Source organism: Vicia villosa, unplaced genomic scaffold (genome assembly GCF_029867415.1).
Source record: "Vicia villosa cultivar HV-30 ecotype Madison, WI unplaced genomic scaffold, Vvil1.0 ctg.001687F_1_1, whole genome shotgun sequence".
NCBI lineage: Eukaryota > Viridiplantae > Streptophyta > Magnoliopsida > Fabales > Fabaceae > Vicia > Vicia villosa.
In genome coordinates, this window is record NW_026705698.1 from 294,216 (window position 1) to 308,819 (window position 14,604).

General features: G+C 36.0%; 1 protein-coding gene across 1 annotated transcript; it reads right to left on the minus strand.

Moving 5' to 3' along the window:
* Positions 1 to 2,510: 2,510 nt before the first annotated feature.
* On the minus strand, positions 2,511 to 6,046 carry LOC131636287 (DEAD-box ATP-dependent RNA helicase 52C-like). Its single transcript, XM_058906913.1, has 6 exons — positions 4,975 to 6,046; positions 4,754 to 4,837; positions 4,433 to 4,675; positions 4,097 to 4,255; positions 3,888 to 4,001; positions 2,511 to 3,530 (listed from the first exon to the last, which is right to left on the minus strand). The coding sequence occupies exons 1-6, from the start codon at positions 5,710 to 5,712 to the stop codon at positions 2,829 to 2,831; spliced, it is 2,040 nt and encodes a 679-aa protein (XP_058762896.1). The 5' UTR covers positions 5,713 to 6,046; the 3' UTR covers positions 2,511 to 2,828.
* Positions 6,047 to 14,604: the final 8,558 nt, after the last annotated feature.

Consider the following 14,604-nt stretch of genomic DNA (forward strand, 5'->3'; position numbering starts at 1 on the left):
AGTGTGCAAGAAGATTCTATATGGTTTGAGACAATTTCCAAGGACTTGGTTTGAGAAGTTTATCATTGTTATTACATCTCTTGATTTCCGCTCTACTGATCATAATTCAGTTTTATTTGTCAGGACTATCTTTCATGGTACTATTTTACTTTCCTTATATGTTACTGATATGATAATTATAGGTGATGATGTCAATGGAATTAATGATTTGAAATTACAATTAGCCAAATAGTTTGAGATGAATGATTTAGATACTCTTTGCTATTTATTGGGGATTGAAGTTGCATACTCTCCTAAAGGCTACCTTCTTTCTCAATCTAAATATATTGTTAACATTCTTGAACAAACTCGACTTCTAATACTAGAGAAGAAAATAATCCTTTTGAATTGAACATGAAATATGCTTTCTCTGATGGTGTTACTCTACTAGATCCCACTTTGTATCTCACATTGGTAGGAAGCTTGATGTACCTTACAATTACCAGACTTGATATTGCTTATGTTGTTTATATTGTTAGTCAGTTTTTTGTCTCTCCAACTACAATACATTGGACGGTTATTCTTTGCATTCTTCGTTATCTTCAAGGAACCCAATTTCATAGTCTTTTATTTCTCTCATCGTCCTCAATGAAATTACGTGCTTATTCTAATGCTGGTTAGACTGGTGAATTCATAGATCGTAAGTCTACCTAAGGTTTTTGTATCTTTCTTGAAAACTCTCTTATTTCTTGGAAAAATAAGAAACACGATATTGCATCTCGCTCTTCTATAGAAGCTGAGTATTGTGTTATGACATCCATCATTACTGAAATAGTTTGGTTGTGTTGGTTACTTTTGGATATGAGTGTCACTCTTCTTAAACCAACTCCCATGTATTGTAATAACAAAAATGCCTTTTAAATTGATCATAATTCAGTATTTCATGAACGTACCAAGCACATTGAGATTGATTGTCACTTCACTCGTCATCATCTTCAGTGTAAAACAATTAGTCTACCGTTCATCTCTCTCTCTTTGCAGATTGTTGATTTGTTTACGTAGATACATTCCATCAAACATTCTCGTTTTCTAATTGACAAACTCTCGATGTTTCAGGTTAGTGCAACATGAATTTGAGAAAAGATACTGGATATTATTATTATATTATTATTATATAATATTAAAGGTAGTCTAGTCTTTTTTTATTATTTACTAGTATTTTAATCTATTGTAATCCTTATTCTAATATAGATGTGAGAAATATGAGTTGCTCTTTAATAAAATCAACATTGTTATTGTTATTCACGAGTGTCTATTTTATCTGATGAGTTGCTCTTTCATAAAATCAACATTGTTATTGTTATTCACGAGTGTCTATTTTATTTGTGTGACTGTCTATAAATTAACTTCAAATTTATCCAACTTTTGTGGCCAACAATGAACTTAATAATAATAATCCAATAAAAAGGAAAGAAAAAAAAAGGATAATTCATATTATGAATAAAAGAAAATTTGTATGGTTAAAATTGAAAACATACAAGACTGAATTTGCTCTTGATCTCTCCTCTCCCACTCAGACAAGTTAAGAGGGAATTTTTAAATGTCATCCGAGTTGCCCCAAGCAATGCCATTGAGGTGAGTAGATGGAAGAATTTACGTATGGTTTTCTATCTTAGATTTTAGATTAAATATCATGATAGATTTGATCATGAGTTATTGCAATTTTTTTATCAGGGTTAGTTTAATTAATATATACAAGTGTAAAGATTTTTATATGTATCTATCAACTATTATCTTCGCTATATTACTAAAACGCTTGACATTTGGGCTTCTTGTTTCTTCCTCTGGATATCTAACCCAGAAAGATGCATTGAATTTTGCGGATGCATTTGTGAGAAACGTTAAAGTCGTGCAGAATTGTATAGAGGATTGACACCGAGTTTAAATGGCTTAATCCCTAGTGCTGCAACAAATAATCTAGCTTAAGATACACTTCGAAAAGCTTACAAGAAAACATTCATTAAGGAGAAAGTTGGGAATGTAATGAGCAGCTGGAGCATCTTACAAGAAAACATTCATTAAGGAGAAAGTTGGGAATGTAATGAGCAGCTGGAGCATTTTCAAGTAGTGCAACATTCCAACTTGAAGCACAAGCCGGTTATCTAAATGGAAGACAATGCAGTAACATGCTTAAGGCTCTCATAAGTTATACTTGAAAAAGGACTTGAGAGTTGTATGGAGGTCTTGGACCATGTTGCTGAAAATTAGTACCTACTGCTGGAATTATTTTTCAAGTGTTACGAGGTTTGGAGGCTTCTGGTTGAAAATGAAAAAAAAAAATTAGTGGTAGCAACTAGCAGATGTCTGTGTATTCTTACCACACAACAATTTTGTTTAGACAGAGGAAACTGAATTGAAAACGAATTTTTGACTTCCAATTTACTTAAAATATGACAGTTTGAACAAGGGTGTGAAGATGCACACAAATTTCAATACTAAATACCTCCTGATTTATATTAACTATAGAAGAGTAGCTAAAAAACCAAATCAAATTGAGACATAAATAGTACAACTAAAGCGAATCTTAAAAGATAAATGTTTCAACCACAAATCGGGCTCATCCTTTGTATAACTTATAAGATTCCAAAACGCAAATGATCCTATCCACAATTCGAGCTCACCCATTGTATAGTAAGTTCCAATTACGACATGGTCTCGGGCCAAAAAATATTCAATACCAAAGGTCTGCAGCAAATATTGAACTATCTTAAAGTTAGGGATCAAACTATTTGCTCTTCGGCATCAAAATCAATAGCAAAAAGGATGCAACGAGCAATATACTAGCCAAGTCAGTCCCATCCAGTAGGCACAACAGATGCATAACCAGATGGACCATTTATGCCATCACTGCCTTCACACAAACCAACATCAGCATAATTGTAACCACCAGCAATCTCTGTATTAGTGCTGTCAAAAGCAGTATTGTTGTTAGAGTTTTGGATGTCTAAAGAGGTATCATTATAAGTATTGGCAGTATGGTCTCCGTTGCTGTAGGTGCTGTTGTAGTTGTAATTCTGCACCTGTTCAGGAACATTATGGAAACCATTACCACCATAATTGTTGTAATTACTGTTGTAGTTGTTGTAACTCTCCACCATTACAGGTTCTGCTGCAGTACGGAAATCGCGCCCTCCATAATTGCCTCTCCAGGGTGACCGTTGAGATCCAAAGCTGCTGCGACCACCAGGTGCTGAAGACTCGGAATATTGGATTAGCCAAGAAGGAACTTCTTGTTTTGCTTCTTGCAAAAGTCCAACAAGACCCTTTGCAAGAGGCATGTTTTTGCTGCTGAAGAAAGCAGTTGCTAAACCAGACTGACCAGCACGGCCAGTTCTACCAATTCTATGTACATAGTCATCAATGTCTCTCGGTAAGTCAAAGTTAATAACATGAGCCACGTGAGGTATATCCAATCCTCTAGAAGCAACATCTGTTGCAACCATTATTGGAGTAAGACCACGTTTAAAAGATCTCAAAGCTCGCTCCCGCTCCTAAAAATACAATGCAACAAAATATAAAAATAAAATACCTTTAAGTAATAACAGAAACAAAAAGAGTACAGTAATATTTTGGATTCTGTAATACAAAATAGAATGGATGTCACGTTATAGCCACCATATTTTGGATTATATGACCCAAATAGAATAGATGTCACAAGCTAGACACCTTTTATTTTGGATTCTATGATCAAAATGTTGTAATTGATTGCCTGAGGGACCACAAATACAGTAACAAATAAAGCACAAGTCACTGCAACAGTAGAGCTTATACAACATAAGATAGACGACTAGCATTGAATACGGTAAAAGAATATGGAGGAAATAAAGTAACTAACAAAAGCTACTAACCATTTGAACCTTGTCACCATGTATTGCAATAGCTGGAAAACCACTTCTGCACAGCCAGCTTTCTAAAGCATCTGCTCCTTTCTTTGTTTCAACAAATATAAGAGATAAAGCCAGCTGCATTGCAAAAAAATTAACCATCAAACACATAATACTTCAAAAACAGCTTGTACAGTAGCTACAATAATTGTAGATTTACATTGCATTATTACCTTCCCATTGACAACATTGCGTCGGAGAAGATCCACAAGACGATTTCTTTTCTCCATATCCTGAACAGATTCAATTTTCTGTACAATCAGCTCAGTGCTTGAACCAACCCTTCCAACAGCCAGGAACACATAGTTTGACAAAAAATCAGATGCAAGCTTCTGCAGTTCACAACAACAAACAATGAAATCATTACACATTTCCGGAACCAATTGCATAGAACATTACAGAACATGGCAATTAGACACCACTTTTCAGTAAACAATTCTTGAAGAATCAATAACATCATTAAAGACAGTAACCACAAAACTATATCACAAGGACAAAAGTTAACCAACCTGTATATTATCAGGAAAGGTAGCACTGAAAAGCAATGTCTGTCTATCACCCGGAGGAGGCATGTTCATCTGCTGAACAATGTTGCGAATCTGATGCTCAAAACCCATGTCCAGCATCCGATCAGCCTCATCCAAAGCAAGATACTTAATCTTCTTCAAAGAAACCCTTTCCCTCTCAATCATATCTACCAAACGCCCAGGAGTCGCGACCAAAATATCAACACCTCTCTCCAAAACCCTTAACTGTATACAGTCACAAACAGTGAATTCCAATCCACACCATAAAAACTCATATACCAACAAAAAAAACATAACACAAACCTGTTGACCAATAGGAGCACCCCCATAAGCAACCGCAATCCTCACTCCTGTTTGATAAGCAAACTTGTTTGCTTCAGCATGTATCTAACAAATTTAGTTTCAAACATATAAAAAAACAAAAATTAGATTCAAGCAATGTTGATGTTTTCTACTTTGAACTATACAAAATAGGTATATAAATAAATAATAAAAAATAAAAGAGAAAAGTAAAACAAAAAAACCTGGCATGATAACTCCCTAGTTGGAGACAAGATGAGTGCAGTGGGGTACGCAACATCGGAACCACCGCCACGTGGCACAGACGCCACCCCAGAAGCTAAACGATCTTTCATAATCCCAGATATAATCGGAAAACAAAACGCCGCCGTTTTCCCCGACCCAGTCTGAGCACAAGCCATAAGGTCTCTCCCAGCAACAGCAATGGGGATCGCGTACCTCTGAACCGGAGTAGGTTTCACATACTTACATCTCTCAATGTTATTCTTCAAATCCTCATGAAGTTCCGTTTCAGCAAACACATTCACCGGCGGAGGCACGTTCTCTCCGGTAGCCTCAACCGGAATAGATTCATACGCTTCAAAATTCGCATTCGCATTCGCAACGACACTGACGCCGTTTTCCGGCTCAATGTGGGTCTCAACCGGAGCGCGATTGTTCCGATGAGGAGGATGAGGATGAGGAGGATGAGGAGGAGGATCGTGGCTGTAGTTGAAGTTCCGTGGTTGTTGTTCCGGTCGAGGGAAATGACGTGGAGGTCCGTAACCGTAAGCGTAACCGCCTCTGCCACGTGGCCTGTGAGTGGAGCGATTGAAAGAGTAGTGAGATGAAACGTCATCGGACGGTGGAAAATGGGTTCGGTTGTTGTTATAGGGAGAAGGAGCGTTAGAACGGAATTGAGGAACGTAAAGCGGTTGAGAGGGACGAGATTGTTTCTGAGTAGTTGAATCAGACCAAGCCATAGTGAGAGAGAGTGAGAGAGTGAGTGAGAGTGGTTGCAAATAGAGAAAAAAACTGTTTTAGGTTAGTATTGAAATAAAATGTTAGTAGTAGTAGAAGATGAAGAGTGAGTGTTGGAAAAGAAAGCGACGCGTGAAAGGAAGAGATTTAATTTAATTGAGTGAATTAAGTGAATTTATTGATTTATTATTACAACGCAGAAAGGGAAAGGTGGGATTGATGGGACCCGATTTGACACGTGGATGATAGTGATTGGGTGAAAAGCTGCTAGGTAGAGAAGAGAGTGGTAGGGTATTTGCAGGGTGCTGGGAAATGAAATAAATGCTTTTGTGAGGTGAGGTGAAAAAGTGTGAGGAGTGTGAAGTGAATGAGTTCCAACAAGAATTGAAACGCGTGGATCCCATTTTCTTCAATATTCGTTACTATATGCTGCAATTTTCTCTCTCGACTAGCTTTTGCAATGTTTTCTCCTTTTTTTCTTGTTTGGGAAAAGCCAACCGTAACAAGCTACTTTCCGATGCATTCCACTATTGATGTTTGTTTGTGTGAGGATTGTTTGGTTGGAGTATTAAATTGTTTGATTATTATTTCTATAATTTATAAATTTATTATTAAATGAAATAATTATTTAATACTAGTACTTTATATGTGGAAAATGTGTTTAATAGATATGGTAGCAAATTTTAAGAGACTAACTAGTTATATAAAAATTTAAAGAACTACTCATGTATATAATTTTGAAAGACCGATTTTTGAGAATATTTCATTACACTCTTTGATATTTTTAGATATATAGTGAAATTTTAATTATGCTCCCTGATTTCATAGATGCATATTTAGAATTACTATTTTTTTGTTAAAATTTGAATTTTTCAGAGGTGCATCTACGGAAGTATTTTAAACTAGTGTATGTTGGGAAAAGTTGCAGATTAATTCAGTTCAAGGATTATTCCGTAGGTACGTCTACGGAATGGCTTCGCGCCAGAACATTCCATAGATGCACCTACGGAAGTATCTGGTATATTTTGAATCACTCTGATCACTCACCCCATTATTATATTTCTTCTTCAACATTCAACTCTCCACAACCTAAAAACCCTACATCATCAATATTATTTTTCACTCCAAAACTCCAACTTTTGGGTGCAACAACTCAAAGGGAGCAAGAGAAGACTGAATTTCAGGTAAATAATCATCTTTGTCAATTGCATTGCTCACATTATGCATCAATTTTCTGTCAAAAAAAGTAACGTTGCTTCCGTAGGTTCATCTACGGAACGTGTCTGTGCTGTTTTTTCCAGCAATATTGTGATTTTGTGATATTTATGTTATTGTTTACAGATAAGTATGGTGCACCCCGGTAATATCTCAAGAGAATTAGTTCCTTTAGCCGATGTATCTCCGAATGTTGAAGGGGTAGTCGTAAAGGCGATAGATGTCGGCTGTGACTTTAATAACAAGCAAGGGTTTAATGATCCTGAAAGCATGCTCACATGAATTCGTAGGAATGTAACTAACCTTGGTTTTGGTGCAGTAATAGGAGGATCGGATAATGGTACGACAAAAAGAAACGCTTTTGTAACAATGTTGTGCGAAAGAAGCGAGAAATACCATACTCCTCTAAGGAAGTTTAAAAGAGACAACACGGGTACTAGAAAATGCGAGTGTCTATTTAAAATTTGTTGTTATATGTTGGCTATTAAGAAGTGGAAATTCAGTGTTATTTGTGGTTTGCATAACCATGATTTGTGCTCAAAGTTACAAGGTCATCCTAGTGTATGTCGGCTTAAACCGGAAGAGAAGACATGTATTAGTGACATGTCCTTGAATCTTGTCCAATCGAAAAATATACTTGCCACATTGAAACGGAAGGAACCCGGCAACGTATCAAATATAAGGCAAGTGTATAACATTTGGTACCGCAATAATAAGGCGAATAGGGGAGATAGAAGTGAGATGCAACAATTGTTGAGATTGTTGGATGATAACAAATACGTGTCATGGTACCGAACTTGCGACGGTGGAGTTACGGTCCGAGATATTTTTTGGACTCATCCGGATTCAATAAAGTTGTTCAACACATCATCGACAGTGCTCATTCTAGATTTTACCTACAAGACCAACAAGTATAGACATCTGTTATTTGAGATGGTCAGTGTTACATCCACCGAGAAGACATACGCGGTTGGTTTTGCTTTTTTGGAGTGCAAAAAAGAGGATAATTTTTACATGGGCATTAGAGGTGTGTCGCTCACTTTTAAAGGAACAAGTCGAGATGTCTGAGGCAATTGTTATGGAATGCGATACCGCACTGATGAATGTGGTGGCAAAGGTATTTCCTTCTTCTAACGCATTACTTTGTCGATATCACATAACATGTAATGTGAGAAGTAAGGTTAAATCCACTATAGGGACGAAACAAGTAGAGAGCGAAGGTGCAAAATCGGTGAAGCCCGGTGTGATTGTTGAACAAATAGTGGATGCATGGATTAGTATTGTAAATTCTTCAATGAAAGAATTATATGCCGACTTCGTCATTCAATTTCGGAAAGTGTGTGAAAAGTATCCTGAATTATTCAAATATGTTGAAAGCACCATTCTTGATATGGAGAATGTTGTTTGTGCGTGGACTGATAATGTCCGACATCTGTGGAATACATCCACCAACAGAGTTGAGTCGACACATCACTTGCAATAAATTATGTGGTGTATTTAGTAATTGTCATACTTACGATAAATTATGCTTTAAAACAAATATCACTTGTAACTTTTCATTACGGCTGAAAATGGGCTAGATCTAGTAAGGTTTTGTCAAATTTAAGTTTGGTCTACTAAAAATTTCAAAGTTTAAGTCTGACATGAGGCATATCATAAACTTATTTTTATGTTTGAGTCTGGTCTTTTTAAATGTCAGATTGACCTATTAGCCTATATAAAAATCTATTCTATATTAAACATTTATAAATTAGCAATTCAACTAATGCTTAAATAGACTAACAAGTTAAAAGATCAATGAAATTAAATACTTATTTGTATTGACCTATTCAAATTTACGTATTAACATAAATTTTGCTATTCTATTTATTTGAGAGATCTTATGAAAACAAATAATGACATTATTTATAAGTTTTTTTATACTTATTTTGATAAATTTTTCGAAATAACTAAACTTTATTTTTGAATTTTAATTCAAAATACAAATAAAATACAATAAATATGTTCATATTTATTTATATAGGTTGGTTTGATAAGTTTAAAAGACTTTTTTATGTCTTGTGGCCTGGTCTTTTTTAACTAAATAGACTTATAAAAAAACATATGTCTTTTCTATTTTAAAAAAATGGTCTGACCTAAGCCTATGTAAATTAAGTCGTAGGCCTCTGTTAGTTTACCTGACCTATTCTCACCCGTACTTTTAATATAGATTTTATTGATTTTATTTTTTAATTATTTTATAATAAATATTATATCAACTCTTTCAGATAATTTTACATTGCCTCTATAAAAATTAAAATATTTTAATAATTAATTAAATTATTATCTTCTTTCATTTATCTATAATGAGTGTAAAACAATCAAATACAATGTAAGTAAAAGAGTAATACTATAATCTGTAATATAATTAGTAAATATGTGACTATTATCCCCCTTTTTTTAAATATGTTCAGTGTCGTTTGTCTTGCATACGTGAATATATATTTTCACCTCTGTGTAGAATAATTAGTGGGCTTCTTTTGGATAATATGTGAGTCTTCCTTTTTGGCTTTTTGTTCGGCCTAAACAGTTGCTCATAAGGCATGTTGTAAAATGTTTAACGATTTTTTTTTAAATTCACGACAACCTTATTCTGCCAGGTTGACCTTGGACGAGTTTCGATGTGTCTGACCGATGGGTAATGGAGCATAGTTGCATTAAATTTCTTTCTTATCGCAGATGTTTCGCGTGAAGTTTAAACATGTGGTCCTAGGCTAGCAGGTTAAGGCGTGGTGTTTCCCATTATGGTGCTTAAGTGCAGTTGAGTGTTGCAGTGTTTTAGAGACGTGATATGACTGTTCTTTTTCGTCTTCTCATTTCCTTTTCAACTAGAACATTGTTTGCATGAGGCGTTGGCCCCTTAAAGTGTTCTTACCATTTTTGTAACTAATCTAGTATGAAGATGAACAATTTGAGTCAGGGTTAGAGAGATGAGATATGACTTCATATATGGTGATGAATGACATAAGAGAGTGAATCACAAAAAAATTTAGTTCCCAAGAGTCGTAATGATGATACCTTCGAAAAGACGTTTGAAATATGGAGCATTAAAGACGTGAATCCTTAGGAAAATGAAACAATTCATATAGCTTCCCCTAAAGATAAGTAAGGGAGAGGTTAGTTGTCAAAGCTAAAACAAACCTCAGCCTTGCTTTGCATATGCACGATCTTTGGAGCAACTGTTCTAGTTTGACCATAACCATATTGGATGATCAATTTAAAGGAAATGCAATCCTTCCAAAGTATTATTAACATATTATAACTATCTTACTGGTAACTATAAGAGATCTGAACTTCCAATACATCCAAGGGCTCCCCGCAATCCATGCTTGATAAGTAACGAGTCTATTATTTCATTTCTACTATATATAGAGAAGGTGCCAAATTCAAGTACTCTGTTTCAAACTAAATTTCAATTCACTCTTCTTACTCTCATGCTAACATGAATGTTGGAGTGTTAACCTTGCAAGTCATTCCCCTCTCCACCGTGTCAGAGGTTTAAATCCACTATTTCTTCTGATCCTCACTCCACTTTTGGTTCCATAACAAAACGTATATGATGATGAACTTATTTACGTCATATTAGTCACTACAGAGCGCCAACTTTTACATGTGACAATGAACTTATTTTGGTTGTATTAGTCACTATCAAATGTCAACTTTTGTATTTGATAATGAACTTATTTGATGATATAATGGAAATCATGTCACTGCTTTATATAGATTAAGCACAACTTGTAAGTTGTTTGAAAATTAGAGCATAAAATAAATGGAATAGATGAAATAGATTATATAAAATGTATTATTCAAAATTATAATAGTATAAAGGATAAATACCCTTTTTCGTCTCTTATCTTAGACTCAGGGTCTAATTTAGTCCTTTAACTTTAAAAAATACCATTTTGATTCCTTAACTCTACAAAGTGTCCCATGTTAGTCAATTTCGTCCAAATGCCATGAACAACATCATTTTTTGTTGTTGAAGCTTTTGAGAGGGAAAAAGCAATACCTGAGCTTGCCTTTTTTCCCTCTCAAAAGCCTCGTCACCGCAAAAAGGATGTCTAGTATACTACGGCGATGTGAATGGTATCGTTGTCTTTCCTTCTGACGGGTATTCTTGTCCGGCTTGATATGAGGCTTTCCTTGAACACCTTAATGACATTCTCCCATGCTACTTTCCTCACTTAGGACATAGTAGTCGGCAGAGTTTGCTGCCTCACCCATGTCGGAAGTTGGCTTTTGCGCTAACTATCCATTGAAATAATCAGCCCGGGTTCCGTCTTGGAAATCCCCGGCATCCATCCATTGACTCGACCGGGTCTCCTTGATGACTTCCTTATTGAAACGAGCCCCATAGTCTCGAAGGTGCCCGGAAAGCCCCGAACGCACGCTAGGGGGATTGACGATGGACACATTCCTATGCCTATTGACTGAAAAATATTGAACCATTTTCCAAACTAGATCGGGATACCCTAAGACGGATGCTCTAAGCAGAATCATATACCAGCGTAATGCTTCGCCCTTGAAAGTCCCCACCATTAATACGCACTTGAGAGCGCCCGAAGCTTCAAATATGATTGTCTAATCATCGACTACCATGACATGCTGCATGGGGTCCCCTTTTCCATCATAAGTAGGCAAAGGAGGAGGTTTAAAGTATTCTGGAATCTCATTCATCCAGACAATTTCCGATAAAGGTTGGAGATAAAGTGATTCCTTTGGAAACTCATTTTCCTCAGGAAGTTGAGTATGTAGGAATTGGATAAAGTCCTGAATGATTTCATTTTGTTGTTTTAAGGCCTCTGCCATGGCTAGTAACTGAGCCATATCAGATGGAGAATCTTCATCGCGGGGTGATAATATGGTCACCCTGACAGTGAAAGAATATGCGGCCTGGGAAATTTTTACCTAGGCCCCACGGTGGGCGCCAAATGTTCATGCAGAACAATTTTGATTACCTCCCGGAAGAAGATTCCGGTAAGGTCGCACAGTAGTTTGAAAGTGATTAACTTTAGGGATTTGAACAGTGTAGTTGATACAAGCCCAATAGTATGAATTTCTTGCTTATCCCTCATTCATGAACCCTATTAATAGTTGCTAAAGCAATAACTTCCCACATTAATGGTGGAACCTTGGATTCCCTCCATAATGGGTGATAGTAGTAACCTCCGCCGTCAGCCATTTAAAAAAGTCGTAACTTCTATAACGATGAAGGCCCTTCGTATACAAGTAACCGTCTCGGCCGATTAGAGTGGAGGATCCCGACCTTGTCTGGAAACGTATCTGTCAAGTTAGAGATCATATGTTGGCTGACTTGCAGAGTCGCCTTCCCACTTGATGATTCTCAAAGTAAATCTCGATTCCTATCTGCCTTGTTTGTCCAATACCGGTTTGCCTTATCGGTCTAAACATTCCAAATATGTACAATTCTAATGTCAAAAATTTGTTTAGCTGCCCCTATGTCTTTCATGGCAAATGACTCTCCCAACTGCTTCTTTGACCTGCTAATGTTAGAAATACTTTTCCATATAATAAGAATATCATCAACATATAACTATAGGATAATTAAGTCATCATTAGAAAATTTTCTAACAAAGACGCAATGATCTAACGTAGTCTTCTAGTACCCTTGATCACACATAACAGCTTGAAACTACTTGTAGCGTTGCCTTGGAGCTTGCTCCAACCCATATAGTCTCTTTCTCAATCTACACACATGATCTTCTTTGCCTTTAACTTGAAAACTATCGGGTTGTTTCACATCCATTTGCTCAACCTCTAAATTAAGAGTAGCAGCTAAACACAACATAATTCTGATTGATGACATCTTTACAACAGGTGAGAAAATTTCATTAAAATCAACACCATTTCTTTGACAAAAACCTTTTACAACTAATCTAGCTTTATACCTTGGAGACTTAGATTTGCTCTCAATTTTAACTCTACAAATCTACATGTTTTCCAAATCCTTTTTTACTTTAGGTAACTTCACTAAATCATATGTGTGATTATCATGCGATGATTTCATCTCATCATGCATTGCATATAACCACTTTTTATTCTCATCACTTTCCATGGCCTCTTGAAAACACTCAAGTTCACCCTCATCAATCAAGGTCACATACTCATCAGAATTATATCTTGTAAAAGGTTTTTTGTTCTTGTTAGACCTCCTAAGTTGATCTTGAGATGATTATGAAACTTCACCAAGATTCTCATCCCGTGACATATCTCTCCCCCATCATCATCATTAGTAGGAACATTTTCCTCATCTCCAAGTTGTTGATCATCAACATAATCATATGGCTCACCATTTTGATCATCACTGTAACACCCCATATTTTCTAATTTTAATTTAATCGGAAATTAAATTATTATTTGGAATTATTCGGTATTTTGTGGAATTATTTGGAAAGAATTATGAGATGGGCTATTGGGCCAAGTGTGGTGTTAGTAAAGAGGGAGTGCTATGTTAGTAAAGCCCTTTACTAATTAAAATGTTATTTTTCATAAATAATAAGGAAAATGGGGAGAAAGGAAAAAGGAACTTGAAAAGCATAGCAGAGGATATGAGAGATTGGAAAGCTGGTACGTGAAGAGGAACAAAGAGGAAAAGAACCAATCAAGAATCTTTGGCTAAGGTAAGGGGGGACTCTTCCAGTTAACATCTTTTATTATATTATAGATGATGGGACTGATTTAGATGCATTGTTTGTGTCAATTGGTTATATGCTGGATTGGGGTTTTGGGATGATTTTGAGGGGAATTGTATGATGTGATGAATTGTATGATTATATGATTGTTATGATGATTGAATGATCCTCTTTGTGTGTTATATTTGTGTTATAACATGTATGTGGCTGATATGGTGGTATTTGAGGTTCATGACATAACTTGGTTTTGGTTTTGGGGATTTTGGGGTAAATCCCGTAATGCTGTCAATTGCGATGAGAGCTCTGACTTTTGCCAGTTGGCGCCGCGAAGGTGAGTTGGCGCCGCGGAGGCGTAGTTATTTTCTCATTTCGCGCCGTGAACCTTTGTTAGCGCCGCGAAGGCGTGTTTTCTATTCGTTACGCGTTGCGGACTGTGTGTGGCGCCGCGTGCTGTAGCGATAGTTGTTTTCTTTGAAAAATGTAAAGATGTGTAACTTTCAAACCGTAAGTCCGTTTTAGACGCCGTTTTGGACGTTTTTCCTTAAATTGAATGCTCTACCATATGAAATAAATAAAACAACAATAACTTGATTTTATTTTGAAAAGTATCGTTTCCTCCAAATGTGGTTTATTATTGTTTTGCATAATTGATGAGGTGCAATGAATTGTTGGTTGCATAATTGAATATGTGCAATGACGTGTGTTGTTATAACGTGATTGCTCCTGCTTGTTATGCAAATGGATGTTGTTCATGGTAAATATGGTTATCATGTGTTTTGATGAATGATGATGTAAATGCTCTGTTGTTGTTAGGTTGATTTGTTGTACTTGGTACATGATTGTGAGAGGTGCTATTGTTGTTGCACTGTGTGGTGAATGTTTTATCTGTTATGATGTCGTGGTTGTAACTGGTGATTGATATACATATATTGTTGATGTAAAATATATGTTTGTTATGGTTGAGAAATAGCATAACTGTGTGTGGCT

Coding starts and splice junctions, on each gene's coding strand:
- LOC131636287 (XM_058906913.1), bottom strand. CDS start 5,712: ATGGCTTGGTCTGATTCAACTACTCAGAAACAATCTCGTCCCTCTCAA. Junction 4,838..4,974: donor CTAGGGAGTTATCATGCCAG/GTTTTTTTGTTT, acceptor TAAATTTGTTAG/ATACATGCTGAAGCAAACAA. Junction 4,676..4,753: donor GTGCTCCTATTGGTCAACAG/GTTTGTGTTATG, acceptor GACTGTATACAG/TTAAGGGTTTTGGAGAGAGG.